Source organism: Equus asinus, chromosome X, assembly GCF_041296235.1.
Source record: "Equus asinus isolate D_3611 breed Donkey chromosome X, EquAss-T2T_v2, whole genome shotgun sequence".
In the NCBI taxonomy this organism is placed as follows: domain Eukaryota; kingdom Metazoa; phylum Chordata; class Mammalia; order Perissodactyla; family Equidae; genus Equus; species Equus asinus.
This window is the reverse complement of record NC_091820.1, coordinates 118701753-118729108: the sequence shown is the minus strand read 5'-3', so window position 1 is coordinate 118729108 and position 27356 is coordinate 118701753. Positions and strand designations below refer to the sequence as shown.

The 27356-nt window shown below is 35.8% G+C and overlaps 1 protein-coding gene across 7 annotated transcripts in view; it reads left to right on the top strand.

Moving 5' to 3' along the window:
- The window catches only part of SMARCA1 (SNF2 related chromatin remodeling ATPase 1), a 67946-nt gene extending 40828 nt beyond the window's left edge, over nt 1-27118 (top strand). For 2 of the 7 annotated variants that reach the window (XM_044763667.2, XM_044763668.2), the window contains 6 exons: nt 6829-6951; nt 10338-10470; nt 12964-13082; nt 13199-13411; nt 25164-25274; nt 26387-27118. In XM_044763667.2, coding sequence (XP_044619602.1) covers nt 6829-6951; nt 10338-10470; nt 12964-13082; nt 13199-13411; nt 25164-25274; nt 26387-26458 — 771 coding nt within the window. In that variant the 3' untranslated portion in view covers nt 26459-27118. Of the gene's footprint in view, nt 1-6828; nt 6952-10337; nt 10471-12963; nt 13083-13198; nt 13412-25163; nt 25306-26317 lie in introns of all 7 variants that reach the window. The other 5 variants (XM_070502271.1, XM_044763671.2, XM_044763672.2 and 2 more) reach the window with 3 other exon arrangements.
- Nucleotides 27119-27356: the final 238 nt, after the last annotated feature.

Below are 27356 nucleotides of genomic sequence, written 5' to 3'. Positions count from 1 at the left end.
TTAAGGCAGAGAAGTGGGTGGGTGTGAAATAATAATAGCAAATACTTATTTAGTACTTACTTATATTGCTTACTGTTCTAAGTTCTTTAAAAAGATTAGCTCATTATCCTCGTAACAGCTCTGGAACTACATTCCACTTATACAGATAGGGAAACTGAGGTATAGAGAGGTTGAGTAATTTGCTCTGAGTAATTTGCTCAAGGTCAAACAACTTATGTGGTAGAGTATGATCAGATTTACATTTTTAAAAGATCACTCTGGCTGCAACACAGAGAATGGTGAGGTTATCCAGGGAAACCAGGCAGGAGGCTGTTGAAGTGTCAAGATGAAAGAAGATGGTGATAGCTTGGAGTGTGGTGATGGTGGAAGGAGACTCAGTCCCCTACCACTATGCTCCTAGCCTTGTGCTCTCTTCAGCCCCATCCTGGATTGCCTCTGTATTGTCTAAAGACTTGCCTTGATCCTCCGTGTGCCTATTTATCTGAGGATTTACAAGATAAATAAGAATACGTTCTGGATGTTGGTTCTTTCTGAACCTTGTCTCTCTCATTTTTTACCAGGAGCTACAGACCCGAGCCAAGATGAGTACTTTAACTGGGTGCATTTCATTTTTGAATTCAGAGTATAGACAGATGAGCATAGCGTGTTAATCATCTGCCAAAGCTTTCTTTCAAGGATGATGTGATATTGATGACTGTTAGAAGTATCTTCTCAAGGATGTCTGGCATTGATTTTTTCTCCCTATGCCTCCAGAAAACTCACCAGAGCCACAAAGGGAACAGAGCAATAGTTTATTCTCAGGTGAACAGAACTGCTGTAGTGGAGTGAGCCTGGTATTCTCTATGCAGTTAGGAGTCTCAAAAAGGAGCTCCTTCCCCTCTTTCTGCTTAAATGATTGTTAGCCCAGGGGAGAGAGGCCTTGTGTATGGCTGGGGGCACTGTGGTGCACAGTATCCTTTTGTCCGTTTGGAGTCCCCATAGTCTTATTCTGTAGTGATTTGGAGTGGGGCTTATGAGCGGCTCAGTAGTTTTGAAGCAGTTGGTAAAGGCATTTTTCCTGAGGGCCTTCTTATTTGCATTTTTATTTTCTATTTTGTTTTCCTCCCATACTCAGCACAAGGTCACAGCAATATTACTGATAATAAGATCTGTAGTTAAAGAATTTTGTTGTATTTGAGGCTGAAATATTTGTTTCTTTTGTCCTAACCACTTGATGCATAGCAGTGCAGTACGTGCCAGTTCTCCCCGCTGTCTAAGCGTTGACCTTGTCGCAAGTTAGACGTATTCAGAAGCTTCGTTGCTCTTGCAACTTAAGGGAGTTACTTAATGTATTTAATCACTTGTTCACTAAAATCTTTACATTGGAAGAGGATAACTTAATTGAAATTTCAATTGCAGAATGAAAAAAATCCAAAGCATTTAGGAATTCCATTGAATCGAAGGCTTGGAGTGAAGGAGTTTTGCCATGTTTGAAGCTGAAGAAAGCTGTAGAACATTCTAACATTTATCCTCAATAAAACAGTTCTTTAGGGACGGATATAAACATTTGACAAATGGAGACATTTCCGTAATCTTTGTGAGTTTTGATAACGTACTGTCGTGGGCCACCTGGTTTGCAGTGGTAGACCAAAAATGCGCTGAGCTGATTTCAGGTTACTCCTTTCATTTTGTGTGTGGTCACATTTCATTCGGGATTCCGTGCTTCTATGAAATGCTTGCTAAAACTCCTTCGAAGAAACAAGACAACAAAAAGATTTTTGCTTTCTCATGGAACACAGCTCTTAGTCACAAATTACTTAGTCTGACTAGAAATCCAAATAATAATTGTGATGTTTCCTTTCGAAAGATAACTTTTTGTATATTGTAACTATATTAAGTGTTGCTGGGGGCCATCAGTAAGACAGACGTATGAGTACTTGAGATAACTTTTAGGTGTCAACTTAGTACTATTGGTCTATAATTTATCTACTTAAGTTTTACACAGGCATACCTCAGAGATATTGTGGGCTTGATTCCAGACCACTGCAATAAAGCAAGTCACACGACTTTTTTGGTTACCCAGTGCATATACAAGTTATGTTTACACTGTACAGTAGTCTGTTAAATGTGCAAGAGCATTATGCATAAAGAATGTACGTACCTTATTAAAAAATAATTTACTGCTGAAAAGTGCTAACCATCATCTGAACCTTCAGTGAGTCTCACTGTTTTTGCTGGTGGAGGGTCTCGCCTCGATGTTGATGACTGCTGACTGATCAGGGTGGTGGTTGGGGAAGGTTGAAGTGGCTGTGGCAGTTTCTTAAAATAAGACAACAATGAAGTTTGCCGCATCCATTGACTTTTCCTTTCATGAACGATTTCTCTGTAGCACGTGCTGCTGTTTGATAGCATTTTACCCACGGTAGAACTTCTTTCAAACTTGGAGTCAATCCTGCTTCATCATCCCTGCATTATCAACTAAATTTATGTAGTATTCTAAATTGTTTGTTGTCACTCCAGTAGTCTTCACAGCATCTTCACCAGGAGTAGATTCCATCTCTAGAAACCACTTTCTTTCTCTATCCATAAGAAGCAAATCCTCATCTGTTAACGTTTGATCATGAACTTGCAGCAATTCAGCCACATCTTCAGGCTCCACTTCTAATTCTAGTTCTCTTGTCATTTCTACCACATCAGCAGTTACTTCCTCCACCGTAGTCTTGAACCCCTCAAAGTCATCCATGAGGGTTAAAATCAACTTCTTCCAAACTCCTGTTAATGTTGATATTTTGACCTCTTCCCACGAATCATGAATTTTCTTAATGGCATCTAAAATGGTGAATCCTTTCCAGAAAGTTTTCAGTTTACTTTGCCCAGATCCATCAGAGGATCCACTATGGCAGGTATAGCTTTCTGAAATGCATTTCTTGAATAAGACGACTTGCGAGTTGAAATGACTCCTTGATCCATGGGCTGCAGAACGGATGTCATGTTAGCAGGCATGAAAACAGCATTCATCTCATTGTATGTCTCCATAAGAGCTCTTGGGTGACTAGATGCGTTGTCAATGAGCAGTAATATCTTGAAAGGAGTCTTTTTTCCTGAGTAGTAGGTCTCAACAGTGGGTTTAAAATATTCAGTAAACCATGTTGTAAACAGATGATCTGTCGTCCAGGCTTTGTGGTTCCATTTATAGAGCACAGGCAGAGTAGATTTAGCATAATTCTTAAAAGTCTCTAGGATGTTCAGAATGGTAAATGAGCAGTGGCTTCACCTTAAAGTCCCCAGGTGCATTAGCCCCTAATAAGAGAGTCAGCCTGTCTTTTGAAGCTTTGAAGGCAGGCATTGACTTCTCCTCCCTAGCTGTGAAAGTCCTAGATGACTTCTTTCTCCAGTATAAGGCTGTTTTGTCTACATTGAAAATCTGTGGTTTAGCGAAGCCACCTTCATTAATGATCTTAGCTAGATCTTGTGGATAGCTCGCTGCAGCTTCTACATCAGCGCTTGCTGCTTCCCCTTGCACATTTATGTTGTGGAGACGGCTTCTTTCCTTAAACCTCATGAACCAACCTCTGCTAGCTTCAGACTTTTATTCTGCAGCTTCCTCACCTCTCTCAGCCTTCACAGAATTGAAGAGAGTTAGGGCCTTGCTCTGGATTAGGCTTTGGCTTAAGGGGATGTCGTGGTTGCTTTGATCTTCTATCCAGACCACTGACACTTTCTCCATATCAGCAATAAGGCTGTTTCGCTCTCTTATCATTCATGCATTCACTGGGGTAGCACTTTTAATTTCCTTCAGACTTTTCCTTTGCATTCACAACTTGGCTAACAGTTTGGTGCAAGGGACCTGGCTTTTCGCCTGTCTTGGCTTTTGACATGTCTGTCTCACTAAGCTTAGTCATTTCTAGCTTTTGATTTAAAATGAGAGACCTGCGACTTTTTCTTTCACTTGAACAGTTAGAGGCCATCCTAGGGTTATTAATTGTCCTAATTTTAATATTGTTGTGTCTCAGGGAATAGGGAGGCCCAAGGAGAGGGAGAGAGACAGGGAAATGGCTGGTCGGTGGAGCAGTCAGAACACAAAACATTTATCGATTAAGTTTGCCATTTTAGGTGGGCAAGGTTTGTGGCGCCCCAAAACAATTTCAGAAGCACGTATATATTTGAGTAATTTCTAGAATTAAAATAGTAAATGTGTCATTGATGAAGTCATTCTAAAGGTTTGCTGTATTAAAAATATGACCAGTGGATGTAGAAGTAGTCTGCATTGAATCCTGAAATCTAATGGTGTGACATAATATTCTGATTTTGCTCTTGTTAAAGTTCAAGGGGGAAATTTTTAGTATTGGGGATATCTGCATGGGAAAAAGAGTGTATTTTGTGTGGGTATATTATCCGTTTTCTGTCATAAGATTAGATGTTTATGAAACATTTCATTTTGTTAACTATGGTTGGACATGAAAATATTGAAGATATTTGATAGAGAGGTATCTTAAGGTTAAAGAAGTTTTTCTCAATTAAAATTTTACGCCAAAGTAATTTCACATGCAAGCAGTTTAAGAAGTCTATTAAACTTTTAAAGCTATGTCTGTAATTTTTTTCAAATGTTTTATTATGAAAAATTTTCAAACATACAAAAATGTTTAAATAATTGTACAGTACACAACACGTATATTTTCCAATTTACATCTTGTTTGCCTTATCACCTATCTGTCCATTTCTCCAGCTTTCTGCCAAATGGATAACCATCTTATTTTTTTATGCATTTCACTCTTGCAGGCATAAGTATATTTCACCCAGGAACACTTCAGCATACATGTCGTTAGCCAGAGTTCAGTATTTATTTGATTCTTTTTTAAGGTAAAATTTATATACAGTTAAATGTGTAAATCTTAAGTGTATGATTTGACGTATTTTGACAAATGCATCTGCCTACATAACTGGAACCCCTATAAAAATATAGAACATTACTGTCACCCCAGAAAGTGCTTCTTCTCAGTCAGTCCCCGTACCACTCCCTAGAGACAACCACTGTTCTGATATTATTTTCCTCCATAGATTAGTTTTTTTCTGTTGTTGTAGAATTTCACATAAATAAATGGAATCATACATTGTGTGTAAGGCTTCTTTCACTTAGCATACCGTTTTTGAGATTCATCCATGTTGTGCCATTATCAGTGGTTCTTTCCTTTTTGATTGGTGACTGCTATTCCATTGTAGGGATATACCACACTTTGCTTGTCCATTCTCTTGTTGATTGACTTCTGTCTGGTTTTTGGCTATTATGGGTAAAGCTGCTATGAACATTCTTGTAAAAGTCTTTGTAGAGATATATTTCATTTCTTTGGGTAAATACTTAGGAATGGAATTGCAGATGTGCCTATAATTTAAAAATTGAATTTAGCTATTGACAAAAGTTATTTTTAATCATGCTTATTACTGGACTACTATTTATCACTATTTCATTTTTAATTTATGCCTTCTTTTCCATTTCCATCTGCCACCATTCTAGACCAGGTGGTCATACCTCATTTGTAGATATGACAGTTAAGCTAGTTCTCTCGCTTCTAGTCACTTCCCCACTTCAGTCCATTCATCGCAAAGCTTAAAGGTGAAAACATTATGTTTTGACACTTTACTCCTGTGCTCAAAAATCTCCGGTGGCTTGCTGTTGCCTACTGTTTAGTTTCAAAAGGCCCTCTAATCTATCTTCACCTGGCCTTGTTTCCTATCCTTTCTTAACATAAACCCTGTCTGCTCCTTCCTGTCCATTTCTGCCTTCATGTTTTTGCTCATATTGCTCCAGACTGGAATATTCTTTCCCTCCTCTCCATCACCCTAAGCCTTAGAGTTCTTAAGGTACAGCTCAAAATTCTACAACTAGGTTGTGAGCATGTTTTGGGCAAGGACCATGTCCACTACTTCTTTTATATTCCAATGAATACATATCATAGTGCTACAAACATAATAGACATTTAGTCAATACTTACTAATTTGATTGTTTGGTACTGATGATTACACATGACTCTGTTTTTTCAGTATTTTTTAAATGCCCAGTTAGTAGGTTTTATATTTAAACAACTGTTGGATATAAATAGTTTTTAAAAAGATTTATTTTTAAGTTACAGCAATATAGTTTCAAACTCTATGAAACATGTATGAAAATTAGAAAAATGTACTCTAGCATGTATTGTAATTACATTGTAGTAAAACCATGACTGTCTGATACCCCTAGGGAATGAGTCATTTATGATAGGTGTATATTCCAAACAATGGAAGGCTTACTGTCAACTCTTTTCTTTTCATGTTTAATGGAGTGCTATAAAATGGCCTCTTCGTGTTATGGACCTACCCTCTTAAATCAGTGTGTTGCGTTATCGCTGTAGATGCACATAGAAGCGGTGTGAGGCTTTGGGCGGAGTGACTTTGTCACTCCATACGATGAATGCTGCTCCATACTGCTGAACCGTACTGGCTTCTGTGTTCACTGTGACACACAGGCCTCTGGGGCTACAGTTTTGATATATAGGTTGCTGACTGACTGCTCGCTTCCTTGGAGAGCTAAGCTTCTGTCCTCAGTCTTTTGAACTTTGTCCCGCAGTATAATTAAATCTAGAATGTAGTATGGCATTTAGCAATGGGTTTTAACCCTAAAATATCATGTAGCACATTTAAGAATGATTTTTTTGGGTAATATCATAGTAGTAGGAATGTGAGAGGATCATGTGTCATTCTGGTGTGACTCTATATTGTTTGCCGTTGAAACAACTCTAAAGATTGATACGTGTATATACACCCTTAATTAATTTTTCTGAACAGTTTACTCATAACTCATCTCTTGATTTATAGGTCCCCAGGAATCCTGATATCCCAAATCCAGCTGTGGCTCAAAGAGAGGAGCAAAAAAAGATTGATGGAGCTGAACCTCTTACACCAGAAGAGACTGAAGAAAAGGAAAAACTTCTCACACAAGTAAAATATTTCAAGTGGCTGAAATATTTCTAGTCAACAAATAGAAACAAGAAAATATAGATCACTTTTTAAAAAATGTTATCGATGTCATCATAGTTTATAACATTGTGAAATTTCAGTTGTACATTATTATTTGTCAGTCGCCATATAAATGTGCCCCTTTACTCCTTATGCCTACTCCTCAATCCCCTTTCCCCTCTGGTAACCACTAATCTGTTCCCTTTGTCCATGTGTTAGTTTATCTTCCACATGAGTGAAATAATACAGTGTTTGTCTTTCTCTGTCTGGTTTATTTCACTTAACATAAAACCCTCAATGTCCATCCATGTTGTTGCAAATGGGACAATTTTGTCCTTTTTTATGGCTGAGTAGTATTCCATTTTATATATACACCACATCTTCTTTATCCAATCATCAGTCAATGGGTACTTAGGTTGCTTCCACTTCTTGGCTATTGTGAATAATGCTGCAATGAACATAGGGGTGCATAAGTCTCTTTGTATTGTTGATTTCAAGTTCTTTGGATAAATACCCAGTAGTGGGATAGCTGGGTCATATGGTATTTCTATTGTTAATTTTTTGAGAAATCTCCATACTGTTTTCCATAGTGGCTGCACCAGTTTGCGTTCCCACGAGCAGCGTATGAGGGTTCCCTTTGTGCCACATCCTCTCCAACGTTTAGTTTTTGTCTTTGTGATTACAGCCGTTCTAATGGATGTAAGGTGTAGATCACTTACTTTTTATTTTATGGGCCCAGTAAGCTAATTATTGGACACATCAGCAAAACTCAGGGCTGTTTTGTATACGTTTAGATCAAATATCCCCATTTTTTATCCATTTCACAGAATACACCCTTTTGAAAATACAGTCATGTACTACATAACAACGTTTTGATCAACAACAGGCCACATATACGACAGTGGTCCCATAAGATTAGTACCAGATAGCCTAGGTGTGTTATAGGCTATACCATCTAGGTTTGTTAAACCACACTCTATGATGTTTGCACAACGACAAAATCACCTAACAACACATTTCTCAGAACCTAGCCCCATCGTTAAGTGAAGCATGACTGTACTAGAAAATACATAAATGCAAAATATGTGTCAATTATTAGAAAGAAGACATGTATTTTATCAATTATAATAAGGTCAGTTAATCCACATATGAACCCTGATAGAAATTACTAGCATCTTCTTATTGAGTGATGTGAACTATTCTCTGAAATTATACTCTACTAATCTTTTATTTATGGAATAATTTCATAATTCTCAAAATGCCTTTTATCCTTTTTTTGGGAAGAATTTTAATAAAACGAGAACTTTCTGAAACTTTTAAAGTTGAGCATTGTATAATTAAAAGCTAATAGTAATTAAATAGGGAGCATTTCCATTTGCACAAAATAAGAATGCTTTCTGGTCATTGTTGCTTTAGTATGAGTGGCGTACTTCTAAAATAATCTGTAGAAGATAAAAAAAGTTATAGCATAAAAGAGCCTCGCAAAATAATAAACAAAAATGTGTACTGGTACCACTTTAGTAGAGAGAGTTGCCAGCAAGATTTATTTATTCAACAAATTCTTCTGAACACTATGCAAGGCACAGTGTTGGAAAGTTTCCACATTAATTATTGAAAGATAGTTTTTATATTTATATCTTGTTATATATAGGTCTTTTCTTTGTCATAGCATGTAATTTTATTGAATTAATTTCTACAAATTACATTCATAAGTTTTTTTTTTTATATTCAGATAATATTTATTACTCCATATGTGAGATACAAAAAACAGGGATGTATCACATTATATTCCGCTGGGATGGTGGATGCCTTTCTGACATTGTGACCAGGAGTGCAAAGGGGGCATCTTATCCCAGTCCTGAAAGCCTGCCGATCAGTGACAGCGCAGGCTCCTAGGCAACGGCCAATCAGCAAGTGCCTCACTTCAATAACCGCGTTTCTGAAAGTCAACTAGTCAACAGTAGCAACCTCAGTGACACACCTGAAAGTCCCTCAATCCTTAAACACGCCCATTTCTGAAAGCCCGCCGATTCTGGATTGCCAGACTTCCCAAAAGCTTAAAGCTCTGGCTGTCTTTGAGGAGACTGCCTGATTACCAGAACTCTCCCTTAGAAACAGAAAGTTCACTTCTTTTTTGTATGAGATACCAAGTTCAATTCCTTGTTAGTTCACAAGTTTGCAAAGCTTTCAATGGGTCAACCTCTATTTACACTAGTTATGAGTTTGGACTTGTGAGTGGCATAAGTTTTTGAGCCAAATACCTGGAAGTCATAAAGTTTAGTTTGAAAATATAATTGTAGTCGGCTGAACACTAGGGCTTAACCCAGAATAAAATAAAACACATAAATATTCGTGTTTTATTTTCAAAATTTATTTACCAAACACAACAATAAAGTTATGGTCTTAGAATGCTACTTGGCTTGCAGTCTATTGTGAATGTACAATATATTGTACAGTATCAACTGAGAAATTGCATTAGTTTGTAATTAGAACTCAAATCAATTTTTTGGCCCCTCCTTGTAGTTGAATTCATCTTTAATCATCTTTCTCTACTACCCTAAATAATTAATCTTTTAAAAAATCATGGCAGTGCGAAGGAACAAATGTGGGATCATCTGAAACATTTATCAGCTAAAGGCTGGGGATAGTTTTGCACTGTTGAGGGTGTCACATTCATGTGAGTTGGGACATAAGGAGTGGAAAACAAATTCTTGGTCCTGTGAATTCACAGACATGCTAGTAATACCAAAGAGATTTAAGACACTGGTTGGTTAAACTTTTCTATCTTTGAGTAAAGAAATTGAGTGAGCCCAGTAACGTTCTGTTTATAGAAATTCTGTTTATGAATACAATTTTGAACAGAAATTATTTGTTCACAGTGGTTTGGAATGATATAAAGAGCTACAAACTCTTTTCTGCATTCTCCTTTTTTTCTCCACGTTTTTTTGATTTAGTGCATCCACATACCTCTCTTAATTTACATGGAAACAGATCTGCGAAAAAAACCATTCAAGTACTGGAATATCAGGGCTTCAGCATTTATATTAGCATTTTTATTTTAATGCATTAATATTTTAATGTAGTAGGCATCTATAAAATATGGAATTAAAAACAATTATCTTGGAACTGTAAATCAGTTTTTAGTACTTGGAGAGAAGTACTTTCTCTTCATGGTAGTAAAGCAGTTATTTTTATAATAATGCTCACTCAACTTTTGATTCCAACATAAAAAACCTGGGATTTTATAAGGAGGAACTCTTTAAATCTTTTAAACTGTTTTTAATGTATCATTGTCTAGAAGTAAATAAAACAATAAATGGTTTTGTTAATTTAACCTCTATTGATGACGCTTAATTTTTTGTTCACAGGGATTCACAAACTGGACTAAGCGAGACTTTAACCAGTTCATTAAAGCTAATGAGAAGTATGGAAGAGATGACATTGATAATATAGCTCGAGAGGTGGAGGGCAAATCCCCCGAGGAGGTCATGGAGTATTCAGGTTTGTATATGACTTCAAACATGGTGTTTAATGTAGCCTTATTCATTTCTTTAGTGTCAATTCAATTGTACCATTGTTCAGAGATCTTTTAAACTTTTATGAATAAAGTGTAGATGAAAGTATAAAATATAATTGTATTTCTATGAAAAGACTATAAAATTTATCAAAACAAACTGACTGCTAGTGTCCCTAGTAGGTAACTAATAGAGCCAAGTAAAGGCCTGATGAAAGAAGGGTGGATTTTGGATGAGCATTGACAAAATAAGTTTCCCACTTTCCCACCTCTGGAATTTGGTCCTCTTCTGGGCAAGTCAAATCTGAGACTTCAGGTTCAGCAGATTCAATTAGTGTCTTTCTAGGTTGTCCTTAAAGTAGAAAATTCCCATCAGGCCCTTTTAGATCCTCAGACACCCTCAGGGTTCCAGTGAACCCCCCGCAGGTCATGTGGATTCCGTTAACTTGAAGCAAGCTGGACTAGATCTAAAAAGACTGCGTGAAGAAATCCGTTGATTGGTCCTAGAATCGTCTTCCTCTCTTCCTCAGTTGTGTCTTTGCTCTTGACCAGAACTAGGTTAGCTACTGAAGTATACGGAGTTAATACTAATTCTCATGTCACAGCGCATCCAACCTCAGGCTTCTGGAAAGAAATCTTATTAAAAATAGATAATCATGTCTGGTAAGTTTTCTATATGTAGGAATAGGAAGTTTCGAACTTCCGAATAGGTTGAACTCTCAAATTTAGTCTGAATGTCAACTCTTTGGAATCCAGAGCATTTTTCCCTATAGAAACAATGTTACAAAATAGGTTTAGATTTCTGTGTTAGCCCCTCAAAGTCTGTTTAGCTTAACACTGAAATTCTGTGTTATTGCAGTGGAAAATAGTAGAGACGAAACATGACAATACTAATAAATATACCAAAGATTAATACAGGCTAGGAACAGCTTTTAATTTATCTCTAGTGATCGTGTTTGAAGAAATCCAGGTTTAATTAGAGAATACTTTTTTTCTTTTGGAAATCCAAAAGGGTCTCCTGGTGATTATCAGGGACTTTAGAGGTTGATTATATTCAGTTTTTATTTCGTGTAATATAATATCAAGTTTATGAACTTCCTTTTCCTTGATACCAGCATAGCATTACTTTTACGCTTAAGCTTTATCACATAAGTTTAGGGCTTGTGGGGGCTTAGAGAGGGGAAAAATAGATGAGAGAGAGGAATTTTAGCAGCAAGAATTGAATGAAAAGAGTGTAAAAGGATATGTGTAGAGAGATTTTTCTGAAGTAGAATTTTTTTCGAAATAGCATCAGTGTATATGAAGTTGCAAGAAAACAAGTGATTCAAAAAGATATGTCAGATGTTCCCTCAAATTTGACACCAGGCCTGGTAACATGACTAGCTCAGGACAGCTTAATTGGGGCCATGTCAGACGGTGGGGAGATTGGAATGGGTTTATGTAGTTGGTTGCAATAAGAAAAGAAATGTGTGAGGTTGGCTGTTTGTGAATATCTTGTACAAAGCAGGGATTTAAATATGTGTTGAACGAATAAAGGACAGAATGAATAAATGAACACAGATGCTTATAAAAATCGCAGTGCTAACATTCCTTTTTTGATAGACTCTATAAATGAAAAATTTGAGAATGCAGAGTATGTCATTAAAAGGCTTTTCACTGAAGTCATGAGATGTGACATATTAATGCAGTCAGATTATTTAGCTCATTTATAAAATTTGGTGACTTTGTGTTTTTTTCTTTTTGAGAAAAGGCTGTTCCAAGTAAGTTTCAAAAACAAGCTAGGTGGTGCAGCGGTTAAGTTCTCGTGCTCCCCTTCAGCGGCCCGGGGTTCGCTGGTTCGGATCCCGGGTGCGGACATGGCACTGCTTGGCAAGCCATGCTGTGGCAGATGTCCCACATATAAAGTAGAGGAAGATGGGCACGGATGTTAGCTCAGGGCCAGTCTTCCTTAGCAAAAAGAGGAGGATTGGCAGCAGTTAGCTCAGGGCTAATCTTCCTCAAAAAAAGAAAAAGAAAGAAAGAAAAAGCAAGCTATGGGTCATTGGAAATATTGTAAGATTAGTGAGTGGTTCCAAAAGCGAAGTAACAGTTTCAGTAGAAATTGCTGCTTCATAGGAAATTTGAAGGACCTGTTAATAATGGTTTCGTTCTTGTTTTTGCTTGCTAGGAAGCTCTGTTTTCTAGGTTTATATGGCCACTCTCTCTGTCGTATTTCACTTTATGTATTGGTCTCTTCATGTCATGTTTGAATAAAAGCATAGCTTTAAAACAGTGTCTGTAGTATCTTGAAATCCTAGTCATTTTGGATAGATAATTAAAAACTTCATAATATTTTGTGAAAGGAAAATCGCTAAATCTGAATCCTAGTTGTAAACAATGGAAGTTCACTGTATCCTTTCCTGTTAATTCTTTATTTTACAGTTCCTTGGATTCATTTGGTTAAGATGATAGTATTGTAAAGTAATAACTCTGTTTTTCAGCTGTGTTTTGGGAACGTTGCAATGAATTACAGGACATTGAGAAAATTATGGCTCAAATTGAACGCGGAGAAGCAAGAATTCAACGAAGGATCAGTATCAAGAAAGCCCTAGATGCCAAAGTACTATATTTCATAATTGTCAGATTATGATTAGATTGTTTAATTGATATGGTGATTAGCTTTGACTTATTGTTTTGCACATTTAATTAAAAGTGGTGTTTTGTTTAAATCCACAGATTGCAAGATACAAGGCTCCATTTCATCAGTTACGTATTCAGTATGGAACCAGCAAAGGAAAGAACTATACTGAGGAAGAGGATAGATTCTTGATTTGTATGTTACACAAAATGGGCTTTGATAGAGAAAACGTGTATGAAGAGTTAAGACAGTGTGTACGGAATGCTCCCCAGTTTAGATTTGACTGGTTTATCAAGTCTAGAACTGCCATGGTATGTATTCCTTTCTGACTTATTTCCTCCAACTTTTTATTTTGAAAAATTCCAAATATATATCCTTGACTTAGATTGTCTAATTGTTAATATTTTGCCACCTTGGCTTTTTCCCCCACCCATATATTTGTATATAAACTTATACATACATACATACATAGAATCTATAAATAGATATAGCATCTATATTTTATATTTCAGAAATACAGAAACATATCTACATTCAGAAATACATATCTGTATTTTATATTCATAAATATAATATCTTTATTTCTGAACCATTTGAAAGTAAGTTGCAGGCGTCATGAGCGTTCACCTCTAAATACTTCAGCATTCATCTCCTGAGAACGAAGACATTTTCCTGCATAACTGCAATACTCTTATCTTACCTGGAAGTGTTCACATTGATCCAGTAATGTCATCTAGTGTATGGTCCGTGTACAGAATTTTCCGGTTGTCCCAAAAGGGTCTCTCAGAGCCGTTTCTTTAAATTGATGGTGCCGTCAAGGTTCACATATTGCATTTGGTTGTTGCGTCTTTTTAGTCTACAACTTTTTGTTTTTCGTGACAATGACTTTTTTAAGGTGCCCGGGCTCGTTGTCTTGTAAAATGTCCCACATGTATCTCATTCTTTGCTCATTGTTAGATTTAGGTTAAGCATGTTTGGCAAGAATGTGACATAAATGACGTATACTTATTATTATCACATCAGGAGGCACATTATGTCAGGTTGTCATCCCCTGGGTGATGCTAAGTTTGATCACTTGGTTAATATGGTGACCACCAGAGCTCTCCTCTTTAAAGGTACATTTTCCTCTTTGTAATTAGGCTGGTGATACTTGAGACTGTGTGAATAACAAGGATTTATTTTTAATGAGAAGGAATTATTGCCTAAGTTGAGTATAAGAATATTATGAGACGGGAATAATTAAGTAGAAGAGATATTTTATTTTACCTTCATGCAATTTACTCTGTTACTTTCTAACATGAATTGTGTTCCTGTTAAATTCTAGTGCTGCTTAGCAGTGTTCGTGATGATATTGAAATAAATGCAACACATTTTTAATGTTGGCATCATCAGTCCTTTGTCAGCTGAGGTAATTAAGACAAAAATAGATTTATACAGCCTAAAAATTAAAAGTAAACAGAAACTAACAATCCAAACAATGGACATTTTTCTTAAGTAGTTGCTTTCTATCATAAATGATTTTCTTGGCCAAAAGTTCATAGGGGTGTGAAGCAATGCTTAATATTTTGTTTGACTCATTTTATGTTTTCAGTTCAAGTTGAATAAAAAGGAAAGAAGATGCTAATTTTGGTGGATGCTTTTATAAGATCAGATATTTCTTTAACACAAATTTAGAGTGTTCTTGGATTGTTGTTAGAATGTGCCTATCAAGTTTCTGGAATACATAATGCTGGGAGAGCTAGCAAATACTTTGGATCAAGCCAGCATCCAAAAGAAACTAGAGTAGTTAGAATGGTAGATGGGTTGACTCTCACAACGTGACATTTAATAGGGATAAATTTAAAGCCCTATCCTTGTACAAAAGAGTATGAAATGTGTATATATGAATAAGATACAGTAGGAAGAATTGAGAAAAGAATAAAAAAGATAAGAATGAATCTGTAGCATGAAGGACTGAGGGTGGAAGTAGGGAAGAGTTGCTTGACAAGCTTCTTTGGATCATTGAAATAGATTATTGAAGAACAATGTAAAATACCTCTTCTATTAGCCGTGAAAATGAGATTGTATTTTGACTATCTCAAGACTTTGGCAGTGAGCTTGTTGGCCTTTTAAGGTACCTTCTAGGTCATGGCATCTATGACCATGTTTAGCAGAGAACTCCTTTCAGAAGCCATGCATTTAAAATTTTTGTCAGTTTGGGGTGTTATGTGTGTAATGACCTACTTTGGAGCAGCATCACTAGCTTGTAAAAGACAAGTGCCTACCTGCATTTGTCGGTGAATCATGTTTTAGATCATACCTGCCCTTTTATGTGATGTAGCATTTGCTGAATTTTGAGTATTATTTCAGTGATATTTTACTATTTTTAAAAGGTTGAGAGGTTAATGCTGTTTTCAGTTTCTGGAATCATTAAAGTAAAACAGTAGCATGAAACAGATTCAAAAGTGCAAAGAAAATCTTATATTATTTGTAATATGAACATGACTGTAGAACTACATGACCTTATTTCATTTTCTAAGAGAAAAACCCAGTATATTAACAACCACTAGATGTCTCTTAACTCCCTTGTAAAGAATCTTTTTATCCTCCATCTTCTTTCTACAAGACATTTACTTTTTTCTTTCCTAAGAGATTTAAATCTCTAATGTATATTTTCCAAAGAGCAGATGTTAACCATGTAGGTAATTGCAAAATGAAACCTGTATTTTGTCTGTTAAAAATGAAGACACCTCTGTCCTTAATTACTTTCTGGAAGGTGGAATTTATGATTTCTAAAGAATCCTTAAAAACATAGAATAGTTTACTTCATATTTAAATATTTTAATCCAAATTTTTTTGCTTTTTAAATTTTCTATCATATTGTTTTTATTTCCCTTCTAGTTAATGGATAATTTTTGCCTGGTTTTTTTTTTTGGATTTGGAGTGTAGGAAGTATATTTTAAAATACGCACATATTTGGACCATCGTTTTGGAATATTTCATGATAATATCAATCAGGGAATTAAAGAAATGGATTATTAATGATCTTAGATGATCTCTTTCCCCCCTCATTTTAAATAATTGTTCTTGTATAGTGAGTGAATCACGTTCACAATCTAGGAAGAGAAACTTCCCCCTTGAAAGAGCAGTTGTGATTTCTGAAATTAAAATAATTTGATTCATTGAAAAATACCATCTTAAAAATACAGAGGATGTAATTTGATTCATTATGTGTGTCAGTGTGTACAAATTAAAATCTTTAATGATTAAACTTTAAACTTAGTTTACTAAAGAAGCTATCTTCAAAAATGTAATCTTGCTTAAAGATGACCCTTTTCTTTCCCAGAGATACCAATAAATACTGTGAAGTACTTAGAAAAACGGGAGAAACCTTAGTAGTCATATTTTATTCAGAGAACTCAAAGTACTGAATTCATGGCTTCTGACTTAACTAACAGTCTTAAAGTGCTTAAAGGCGTGAACTCCACTTCTAAATATGCCTCACTTTGAAAGCCTCCAGCTAAAGGTTGAAGATTTCTTTGAGGCTCTTCTCCATTTAAAAATGCTGGCTATACAAAAGAAAAAATGAGTTTTAGTCCCATTACTCTGTGCTAAAAAGATTGTGATTTCTTTCTCTGAGAGCTTGTGTGGTCTTTAAGTAAGTAATCAGTCTCTATTGAACTACATAAACAAGTAGGAAGGATATAATCAATTTAGATTTTTAAGCTCAGAGCGTATGAATCGCCCTACCATTTTCCTTCTAAGAAAAATATATTAAAATGGGGTCTTAGTCTGAGGACATTTGAAAAATATCAGAATTAAAAGGACTTTTACCAAATGACTATAAGAGGAAATGATAATACTCTGAATTTATATAGTACCTTTTGTGTAAGGCTTGCCAGTCACTTTACCAACATTAGCTCATTAATTTTCTTGCCATTCCTTTTAGGGAATGGATGTCAGGATACTATCTCCATTCCTTTAGTGACAGACTAACGTGACTGGGAGATGTAAGAAGAATCTGCGAGGTCCAAAAGATCTAGCACGTTAGTCAATTTACTGGAAGGGACTTGTGGAAAGTACCCAAAGTTTAATCAGTAAATCGTTGGACCCGCTTAAGTCCTTTTAAGTACTTAAAGGGGAAAAAACCAGAATTTAACTCTCTGAGATAAAGAACATTTCTTGATGTAAACACTTATTGCATCCTTTGCGGGGTTGCTTTGACTCTTAATTTTAATAAAAAATAATTCATGCCTTTTAACCTCTGAGGAGCTCTTTTCTTTCCTCTCTTAGCCAGCTCAAGAGGCTGTGTGCACATTGCCTGTGGCCATGTACCTTGAGTTGAATCAAAGTATTAGTAATTAGTTATTAGAGTTATGCTGCCTTTTGTAGTAATTTAAATGAATTTTTCTGATAGCATCTCAGAAAGAGAATTACACGCTGTTGTGTACAGTGTAATAAAAATTTCATGTTATTACTGTTTGTTTTCAAATCACGACTTTGTCATTGTGTTCCTTATTTAAAATTAAGAAAATGACATTCCTCATTAGAATTGTAGAGGAAAAAATACTTTTTAGAAAATATCACTATAGCTTTTTATTAGCTTGCTTCCCTTCTAATAGGTTTATCAGTGATAGTAAATGTTAATTAGGTTATTAGTTCAGCACAAGATATTTTATAAATGATCCGTCCAGTCAGAGGAGGATTTTCTTTATAGATACTTTAGAAAAATGAAAGTCAAATTAAAAACTTTCTGACTTATTCTCTAGTCACAATACCACTTTTGTTTGTTGCTCATGCAGCATAGTCTAGGAAATTACATAAAGAAGGCCACTCACAATTCTGATTTTGTGTTAGTACTTAATTGTATGATAACAGCTAATATTGATGTTCTAGAGCATTACATTCTTAATGGAATGTGAGAAATATGAATTAGTGTATTTTTAGTAAAATTGGTAAACTATAAAATGTATTGATGGGCTCTTCTTGACTATAGAATTGTTAAAATATTAAAAACCCAATACATTTATGCTCATAGGGATATATTATTAACTCACACACTTGAAAGACAAAAATGTCCCTTTTCAGCCTTAATTTTGTATAGTTCCTATATAGAGATTATGTGCAGAGGGAGTAGTGCTTAGCTTTGCCTTGAAGGTTAGGTAAGAGGAATGGCTTCACAGAAGAGGTCCTTCTTGGAACTGAGTCTTGAAAAACTAGAAGGAGCTGGCTATGGGACTACATTCCAGGTTGTGGAAACAGCAAATGCAAAGGTGTAAACAAGCGCAACAAGTTCAGAAACTGTGAGTAGGTTGGTATGGGAGAGTGGAGTCGGGAACTACTGGAAGATGAGGAAGTAGATGGCAACCAAATTACCAAGGGCTCTGTCTGCTGTGTTGAAGTCTTTGGTCATTAGTCTCTAGACTAAGTAGAGAGTCATTGAAAGATTTTAACAGATCAGTGACATGATCAGATTTATGTTTTAGAGATATTATTCTGTGGAAGTGGGCCATTGTCTACCTCAACTACCAACTATAGACGGATAATTCCCAAATTTCTCTCTCTCTTTTCTCTGTTCCTCATCCTTTTTTTCCCATCCATCTTGGCTAATGTATCACCATCTACCCCAGAGTCATTTTTCACTACTGCTCTTTTAACCTTTAAGTGTGATTGATTATATCTAAAGGGACCAGCATAGCCTCTTGCACAAAGTAGGCATTCAGTGAACAAAGGAGCATGGAACTTTCCTACTTCAGTTTGCTTCTGTCTTGTAGACTCTTACAGATGGGTCAGATTTGGATAGAATGTGAAGAAATGCTTGAGTTTTCTTTTCTTTTTATCAGCCATTTTCTAGTGATAGACTTTATTTGGCTGTCATCCCTGCAGCTTTTATTTATTATTAAGTTTGAATAGCCAGTTGTAAATATCATGTGTTGTTTTTTGTTTGTTTGTTTATTTTTTTGAGGAAGATTAGCCCTGAGCTAACTGCTGCCAATCCACCTCTTTTTGCTGAGGAAGACTGGCCTGAGCTAGCATCCGTGCCCATCTTCCTCTACTTTATATGTGGGATATCTACCACAGCATGGCTTGCCAAGCGGTGCCATGTCCGCACCTGGGATCCGACCCAGCGAACCCTGGGCTGCTGAAGTGGAATGCACACACTTACTCCCTCTGCGTCACCGGGCCGACCCCTCATGTGTTTTATTATTAACTATAGTGTTTCATTTAAGACTGAACTGTTCTAACAATCTGAAATACAACTACACTAACAAGAGTCCATTTTAGGTATTTATACTGGTATGTTATCTTGTGAGGAAGTGATATAATATTTTACAAATAACAATGTTTAAGCAGCAGCAGTTAAGTAAAAGCATCATAACATTTGATACTTGTTTAAGAAATGTAGGCTATATTTATTTTAGAATATTAACTCATTTAACTGCCCGTGTGCTTGGGTCCCGAGATTCTAGTGTAGAATGCCATTGCTTTTTGTTAGCATGATAGAGGTTCCAAAGTGACAAAGAACCTGGGAAATGTATACAAAATGTAGAGTCGAAAGTATTGACCCTGTCGGTAAAGTAATAGGGAGTTTATAGAAGAGCAAAGGAGAAAAAACACCCTTTTTGCTTTACTAAGAACTGTGGAAGGAAATTCTGACTTTACAGAACTGCCTGCAAATTTAGAAACACAAATGTGGAGCGTGGTTTATTTTTTTGCCCTTGCTCATTCACCTGCTTTTGACTTTGAACCATAACAGGCACAGACCTTCTGTCATTCAGACTTAGGTAGGCTTAGTGTCTAGGATTTTAGTACATAGGAAATGTAATGTGGAGCCTCTTTAATCTCTTTCGATAAATCACTTCAAGTCTACCGATGCTTTCTGTGCCTTTTGAATTGATGCTTTGAAGCTGAGTATTGGGGCAAAGGATATTTGAACTTGGTGCCCAGCATGATTGATATTCACCACACACTAAGGGACAGCGCCACTCACTGCAAACATTCCATCATTTATTAAATAAAGGTCGAGATACATATCTTAGTATTCAACAGTTGAAACTTGTGTGGCTTTGCATTGAATAGAAACATAAACCATTAAAAAGCTACAGAAAACCAAGGCAGCGCAATTTGTTTAAAGTAAATCTAAAGTCTATAGTTTAAAACAGGGGTTGGCAAACTGTGGCCCACCACCTGTTTTTGTACTGCCTGCAAGCTGAGGAATGAGTTTTACATCTTCAAATGGTTGAAAGAAAATCTAAAGAAGACCATTTTGTGACATGTGAAAATTATGCACAATTCAAATTTTACTATCTGTAAGTAAGGTCTTATTGTAACACGGCCGCACTCATTCACTTATGTGTTGTCTTTGGCTGCTTTCAAAATGCCGCAACAGCATTGCTGAGCCATTGTGACAGAGACCATGTGGTCTACAAAGCCTAAAATATTTACTATCTGGCTCTTTATTGAAAAGATGTGCTGACCTCTGGTTTAAAAGAATTTGTAAGAAAGGTGGAAAGAAATAATATAACCAAGGGTAAACTGTCCTTTAAGAAAAGCGTTAAATGAAGGATGGGTAAAGGGAGAGGATATTTAGCCTAAAAGAGGGGTGTTTCGAGGGGGTCTGTTGGTGATTGTGATGGAGGCATTATAGCTGCCTTGTAATATTTGAAGTATTGTCATACAGAAGAGAGAATCAGCTTGTTCTCTATGACTACAAAAGTTAGACTTAGAACCAATTGTTGGAAACTTTAAGGTAGCAAACTGTAGCTTTGCATAAGGGAACATTTTTAACTTGTCCAAAGGTAGACTAGACAGCCTTGGGAGGTAGTGAGTACCCCATCATTGGAAGAATTCCGACAGGCTGGGCAACTAATTAGCAAGGACCTAGTAGAAGGGATTCAAGCATCAACTTGAATGATCTTTAAAGGTTCTTTCTAATCTCGAGAGTCTATAATTTTATGAACTCCCACTATTGAAAATCTGTATTTCCAAGTACAAAACACACCTTTGATTACATCGCTCTTCCTGCTCAAAAATCATCAATGAGATCCTTTTGTTAACTGAATTAAGTAAAATTCCTTATTTCTTCATTTCTAGTTTCTTTGTACTTTGATCCAAACTTGGCCTTGTCCATCACTCTTATTACTCTGTACAGCATTTCCCCAGTTGGTTTCTACCAAACGTTGTTCCAGGATATATAAATAGATGATATGCAGGGCACGGGTTCTGTGTTCAAATAGATTTGGGAAGTGCTGATACTAAATCCTACTCTTGACCCTTGCAATCTACATTAGAATGCTAAAAGCTCCGAGGAAGTTTTGCGATGAAGAAATTTGTATAACCTTTTTCAAATCCAGCTTTTCCCACATACTTGTGACCACAGGATACTTTTTCTTTCTTTTGCCACAGCTGTTAACACTGCAGAACGGTTTTCCATTTGTCATTTTCCTATTCTCTTCTGTTGTCTTTATTGTTTTTGCATCTCCTCTCTTCTTGTGTTTTATTTTTCTCCTTCCAATTTCATTCCTAAATCCAGTGTGGAGGAATGGTGAGAGAAAGAGATAATCAGACTAGAGAATTGTGGAAACAGTTTGAGACCACATGAACTACTCCCTGTAACCCCAGGGAAATAGGAAGATAAAGAGGTATCAGAACCTAGGAGAATAGGTATGTGAAAGGAGAAATTATAGTGGATGGAAGTGCTTTTGACATCATGAAACTTCTCATAGTCATTTCATAGTCACTTGGTTATTCAAAAAGTGAATCACTGTTTTATGGGTAATCTAGCCTTTTTCCTTGCAATTTCTGCTTTTAGCTAGTGTTCTGTTTATGATACCATCTGTTTAGTTAGGCAATCTTTAAGCAGGTGAATAAAAAATGGATTGGTTTCTCTAGAGAAAGTGACATTACCTATGCTAGAATGTAACATTCGTACTCGCCCATTCCTTGGTGCCTTTCTCTAGGGAGATTATTTTTCTTTGTCTGGAGTAGTTGGTGACAGGTTAAAAGGAATGAAGGTAAGAATTTGTTATCCAGTCTATTTATAATTATTTTGAGATAGTCTTAACTCTCTGCATGTGAGACTGTCTCAAAAGTATTAGTTTTTTTTTCCTGAATCACCCATATGAAACATGAATATGTATCTAAAGATATCTCCAGTCACAGGCAACTATTGCTTATTGAGAATAATAATAGCCGGAGGATATAGCTTACTGATTCAAGGATCAGCTTCACATAAAGACTCTATCTAAGTCTCCCTAGAAACCAACGATCAAATCTCATCAGGGTCAACTTTAGTGCTTTCTATAATAGATAAATTGAATAGCATGCTGTTTAATTTGTATGTGTGTTGTTGAATGAAGTTATGAAGAGTATTTGGCCTGCATTTAAAGATAACCACTATTGTTTTGGTAAGTAAGGAAAATTCCAGTGTTATTTTCCCTAAATTATTTAACCTTGGGTAATTTGAGGATGCATGAGAAACTTGAATGTACCAGTGTTCTGTAAGGTTATTTTTAACAGTTAAACAATAATTTGTTGATGAAGAATTTTTTTTCTGGCTAGATTGTCTTTGGTTTTCTGCCCTCATTTGGGCTTGAATTTTAAAGAGTAGCAAATGCTTGGATAGTTGATAATATTTCTGTATGTAACATTTCCTATGTTGTATGCCATTTGTCTGGCTTTTATTTGCAAAGATAAAACTGTATTAAAAAAATTTGCCATTTCTTAAAAATGTTACAGATTTCCCAAGGCCTAAATGTTCATTGCAGAAAATTTGGAAAATACACACTAGTATAAAGAAGAAAATAAAAGTTACCATTGGTCCTACTCTCAGAGATAGCTGCTATTAACCACTAGTAACGTTGTAGTTAATATTCTCTCAGCTATTTCTGTGTATATATGTATATAATAAGATGTGTCTGTGTATTCCATTTCCAAATTACCAAAAATTTAGTTCCCAGTATTTCCCTGCTAAAAATAACAGTGTTAAACATTGTTTTGTAAATCTTTATATACAACTATTTCCTTACATTAAGTTTCTAGGAGTGAAATTGTTAGTTCAAAGGGTGTGAAATTTTTAAGATGCTTCATTGATATTCCCAAATTGCTTTCTAGAAAAGTAGTGTATTATTCTGCTTGGGCTGCCATAACAGAATACTGCAGATAGGGTGGCTTAAACAGAAATTTCTCTCAGTTTTGGAGACTGGAAGTCCAAGATCAAGGTGCCAGGAGAGTTGGTTTCTGGTGAGGACTTTCTCCTTGGGTTGTAGACAGCACCTTCTTGCTGAGCCCTCACGTGGCCCTTTCTCTGTGCACATGTAGAGAGAGAGAGAGATCTCTGCGTGTCTCTTCCTCTTCTTAATAAGAACACCAATCCTGTCAGATTAGGGCCCCACTCTTCTGGCCTCATTTAACCTTAATTGCCTCCTTAAAGACCCTGTCTCTTAACACATTTACATTGTGGGGGTTTTAAGGCTTCAACATACGAATTTGAAGGGGACACTATTCATTCCGTTCCAGGTAGTAACATTGGCATCCCGTCGTCAGTGAATAAGAGTTTCCATTTCACCATCTTATCTCCAACACTGGCTACACACGCCACACATGCACACTTGCACGCATGTATTATTGCTAATTTGATAAAGATGGCATTGTTTTACTTTGCACTTCTTTGATCATTAGTTTGAGTGAGATTTTCTTTAATATTTGGACATTTTAATTTTTATGAGTTTTCTATTCTTGTACTTTGACCGTTTTTTGTTGCCAATAAACCTACATTTTCATTTGCTTGTTTAGCTGTTTTGTATCTTGTCAGACATTTTTGCTTATACAGAAAAGGAATCATATTTTAAAATATTATTTATCTTTTGATATGAAACTATTATTTATCTTTAAAATACAACAAAGTATACAGAGTTAATATATCTGAGTGTCCATATTAATGAATCATATGTTTAATGTTCACCATACATTCATAAAAACTGTTTATAGTTTGGATGCATTGATTTGCTGGCAGTGAAATATAGGTAATGGAAAGGTTAATGCAAAATCTTTTCAGCTGTTGTTTGCTCTGAATTAACAAATACAGCAGTGTTTCATGAGATGTGCTCCTCAGAACTCTGATCCCACAAGATGTCCTAGGAGAAGAGAGTTCTGCTGGTTGAATAGCTTTGAGAACTGCCTGCATCCTACATCTCCTACCTAGTGGTTAACAGTGCTCATCAGGAACTTAAAGGCTCTGAGAAGCTCTGTAGTAAAGAAATCTGTTTGACTGTTGTAAACCGAGTACTTCCAAAACTTACTTTGGCGATAAAACATCCCCTTATTTTTTTGTTTGTTTATGTGATGTTTTGGTTAACTTTTTATCTTGAAATATTTATGGATTCACAGGAAGTTGTAAAGAAATGTACAGGGAGGTCTCATGTACCCTTCACCAGGTTAACATCTTGCATAACTGTAGTACAATGTCACAACCAGGAAATTGACATTAGTACACTCCACGGAGCTTATTCAGATTTCACAGGTTATACATGCACTTTGTGTGTGTGTCTGTGTCTGTGCGTCTGTGTATGTGTGGAGTTCAGTGCAGTTTTATCACATGTAGTTTGTGTAACCAGGACCACCACAAGCCTCCCTTGTGCTAGCTCTTTATAGCCACACTCACTCTCCCCGCTTTCCCTAGCCCTGGCAGCTGTTGAAATAGTCTCCATTTCTAAACTTTGGTCATTTCAATAAGGTTATATAAGCGGAATAATATGGTATGTAACCTTTTGAGGTTGGCCTTTTTGCACTTAGCCTAATTCCCTTGAGGTTCATCCAGGTTGTTGTGTGTACCTCTGCTTTGTATTGCTGAGTAGTATTTCATGATATGCGTATACCACAGTTTGTTTACCCGTTCACCCCTTGAATGACATTTACCCCTTCCCCATATTTTTGGTGGAATCTATTAATACCCGTATAAATATTGTTCTGAAGAATACCAACTTTAGAAATTCTGTACCACAGAAATGATACAATTAAAGAATTGTCCGTTTTTAAAGATTATGCCTGGGTTTCAGGAATTAAGTCTTTTATTATTTGGTTTAGGAATTCCAGAGACGCTGTAATACTCTGATTTCATTGATTGAGAAAGAAAATATGGAAATTGAGGAAAGAGAGAGAGCAGAAAAGAAGAAACGGGCAACTAAAACTCCAATGGTAAAATTTTCAGCATTTTCCTAACTTTTAGGTAGATCCCATTTTTTTACATAATTGAAATGCCTATATTATGTTTAATGCCATAGTGATACCTACTATAAAAAGTGGTTTTATGAAATGCTAATTTGTTTTTGACAGAAGAAGAATTACACTACAACCACACTTTTCCTATCTGTAGAACATATGTTTAGGAACTCCCTAATAACAGGGCTCAGTATTTTAAAAAATCCCTCATGGCTTTAAGCAGAAGTCTAATGCAAGTAAAATCCTTTGAATTGAGACTAGAGTTGTCGTGGGGAGTAGGAGAGGGGCGGGGTGGGGTGGGCTGGGGCTGAGGTTGAACCTGGGAGTTCTGATTTAATCAAATAAGTTTCAGATCTTTGTGGAACTGTGAGTGCAAATAAGAACTTCGGGCAGACAGCAAAGCTTTACTTGGTTTACTTGGGAATAAGTTAACTGTTGAATAATAAGATGACTTGATTCTAATCCAGTCAGGTTGCCTTGTATAGCTACAATTTAAATACTCTTCAGTAGATCATATTATTTGAGTGTGATGAAGTAAACTACCGTATTTCATCAAGTCTAAGATGCTTTCCATTATAAGACAGCATTATTTTATGAACCACTAAGAAAAAATGCTGTCAAGTAACTATAATTTGTCATCAATTGTAAGGTGCATCCTGATTTCAGAGATGCTCAAGTGGGAAAGAAATGTGCATCATAGAATATATGAAATATGGTATTTTAACATTTATCATAACGTTTTAAAAAATAATACACTCATAAATAACATTTTGCCCAGAAAACTTTAAATATTAAGTAGTTCTTTAAAATAAGAATACATTTATAGTACCATGTGTAAGTAGACACTTGATGACTATTTTTGATGGGTATTTTATGTCTTTTCTTATAAAGAAACATCTTTGAAGGTTATTTTACATTGGGTTATATAGTTTGTTGGGCTATATAGAACATTAACTGTGAGTATAACATTTAAGTGAATATTCATGTTAAAATTTTTTTTTAATGCATTTACATCCTAGATTTAACATTGTTGGGCCATTTAAAAATGTGCATATTGGAGCAGAACATTAAATCTGTTTCCATTTTAGTCACAGAAAAGAAAAGCAGAGTCAGCTACTGAGAGCTCTGGAAAGAAGGATGTCAAGAAGGTGAAATCCTAAAGCCTAGAAATAAAGTTTTAAATGGGAAACTGCTATTTTCTTGTTCCCATCTTCAAATGCTAATTGCCAGTTCCAGTGTATTCATGGTACTCTAAGAAAAATCTCTTTGGTTTTGATTTCTTGCATATTTTATATATTTTACAATGCTTTCTACCTGAAATGTGTAGCTTTATATTTTATGCATTCTAGTATTTTTGTGTACTGTATTTTGTGCATTTCATGTCTTCATCAAAATTCTCTCAGTCCTTGTTCTTTTGAAGCTTGTGCTGAGGTTTTAGCTTTTCTATGTTTTATATGCCGCTGCTTTGAAAGAGAACCTAGATTCTATAGCTGTATTATTGTTGTTTCATACTTTAAATTTATATGGCTGTGGAAAAATGAATTAAAATGATTTGAGGAGAAAGACTTTTTCACTTCTTTGTTGCTTTCTTTTCTATTGAGTATGGGCTTGTACGTGTTACTGCATACTGTGATTAGCATAATAATTGTTTCTTTGAGGTCATCTAAATACTTTTTCCCTAAAGGAATAAAGGGTGAGAACAGAAAAATATTAAAAAAACTAATATTTGATACTGTGCTTGCTGTCAGTATGCATTACATTTAAATTATTCTCTAAATATTCAAGTGGGAAAATATAATAAAGAAAATGTCTATAAGAAATTTAATTATTTCCTGTTTTTTGTGCAGTAGAAAATAGTTGTGTTTACTGAATTATATTGCTCACTACTGTGTATCTGGTTGAACGTTAAAGCTTTGCTTGCTGACTTGTGCATGATCTTCTGTCTCAGAGCCTGTTCAGAGGAGTCTGGGTATAACAAATAGATTTATTAACAACTGAATTAGGAGTATGAAATAAGCACCGTGCATGCAGAAGAAGGGTGCTGTCTTCTGTAGAAAT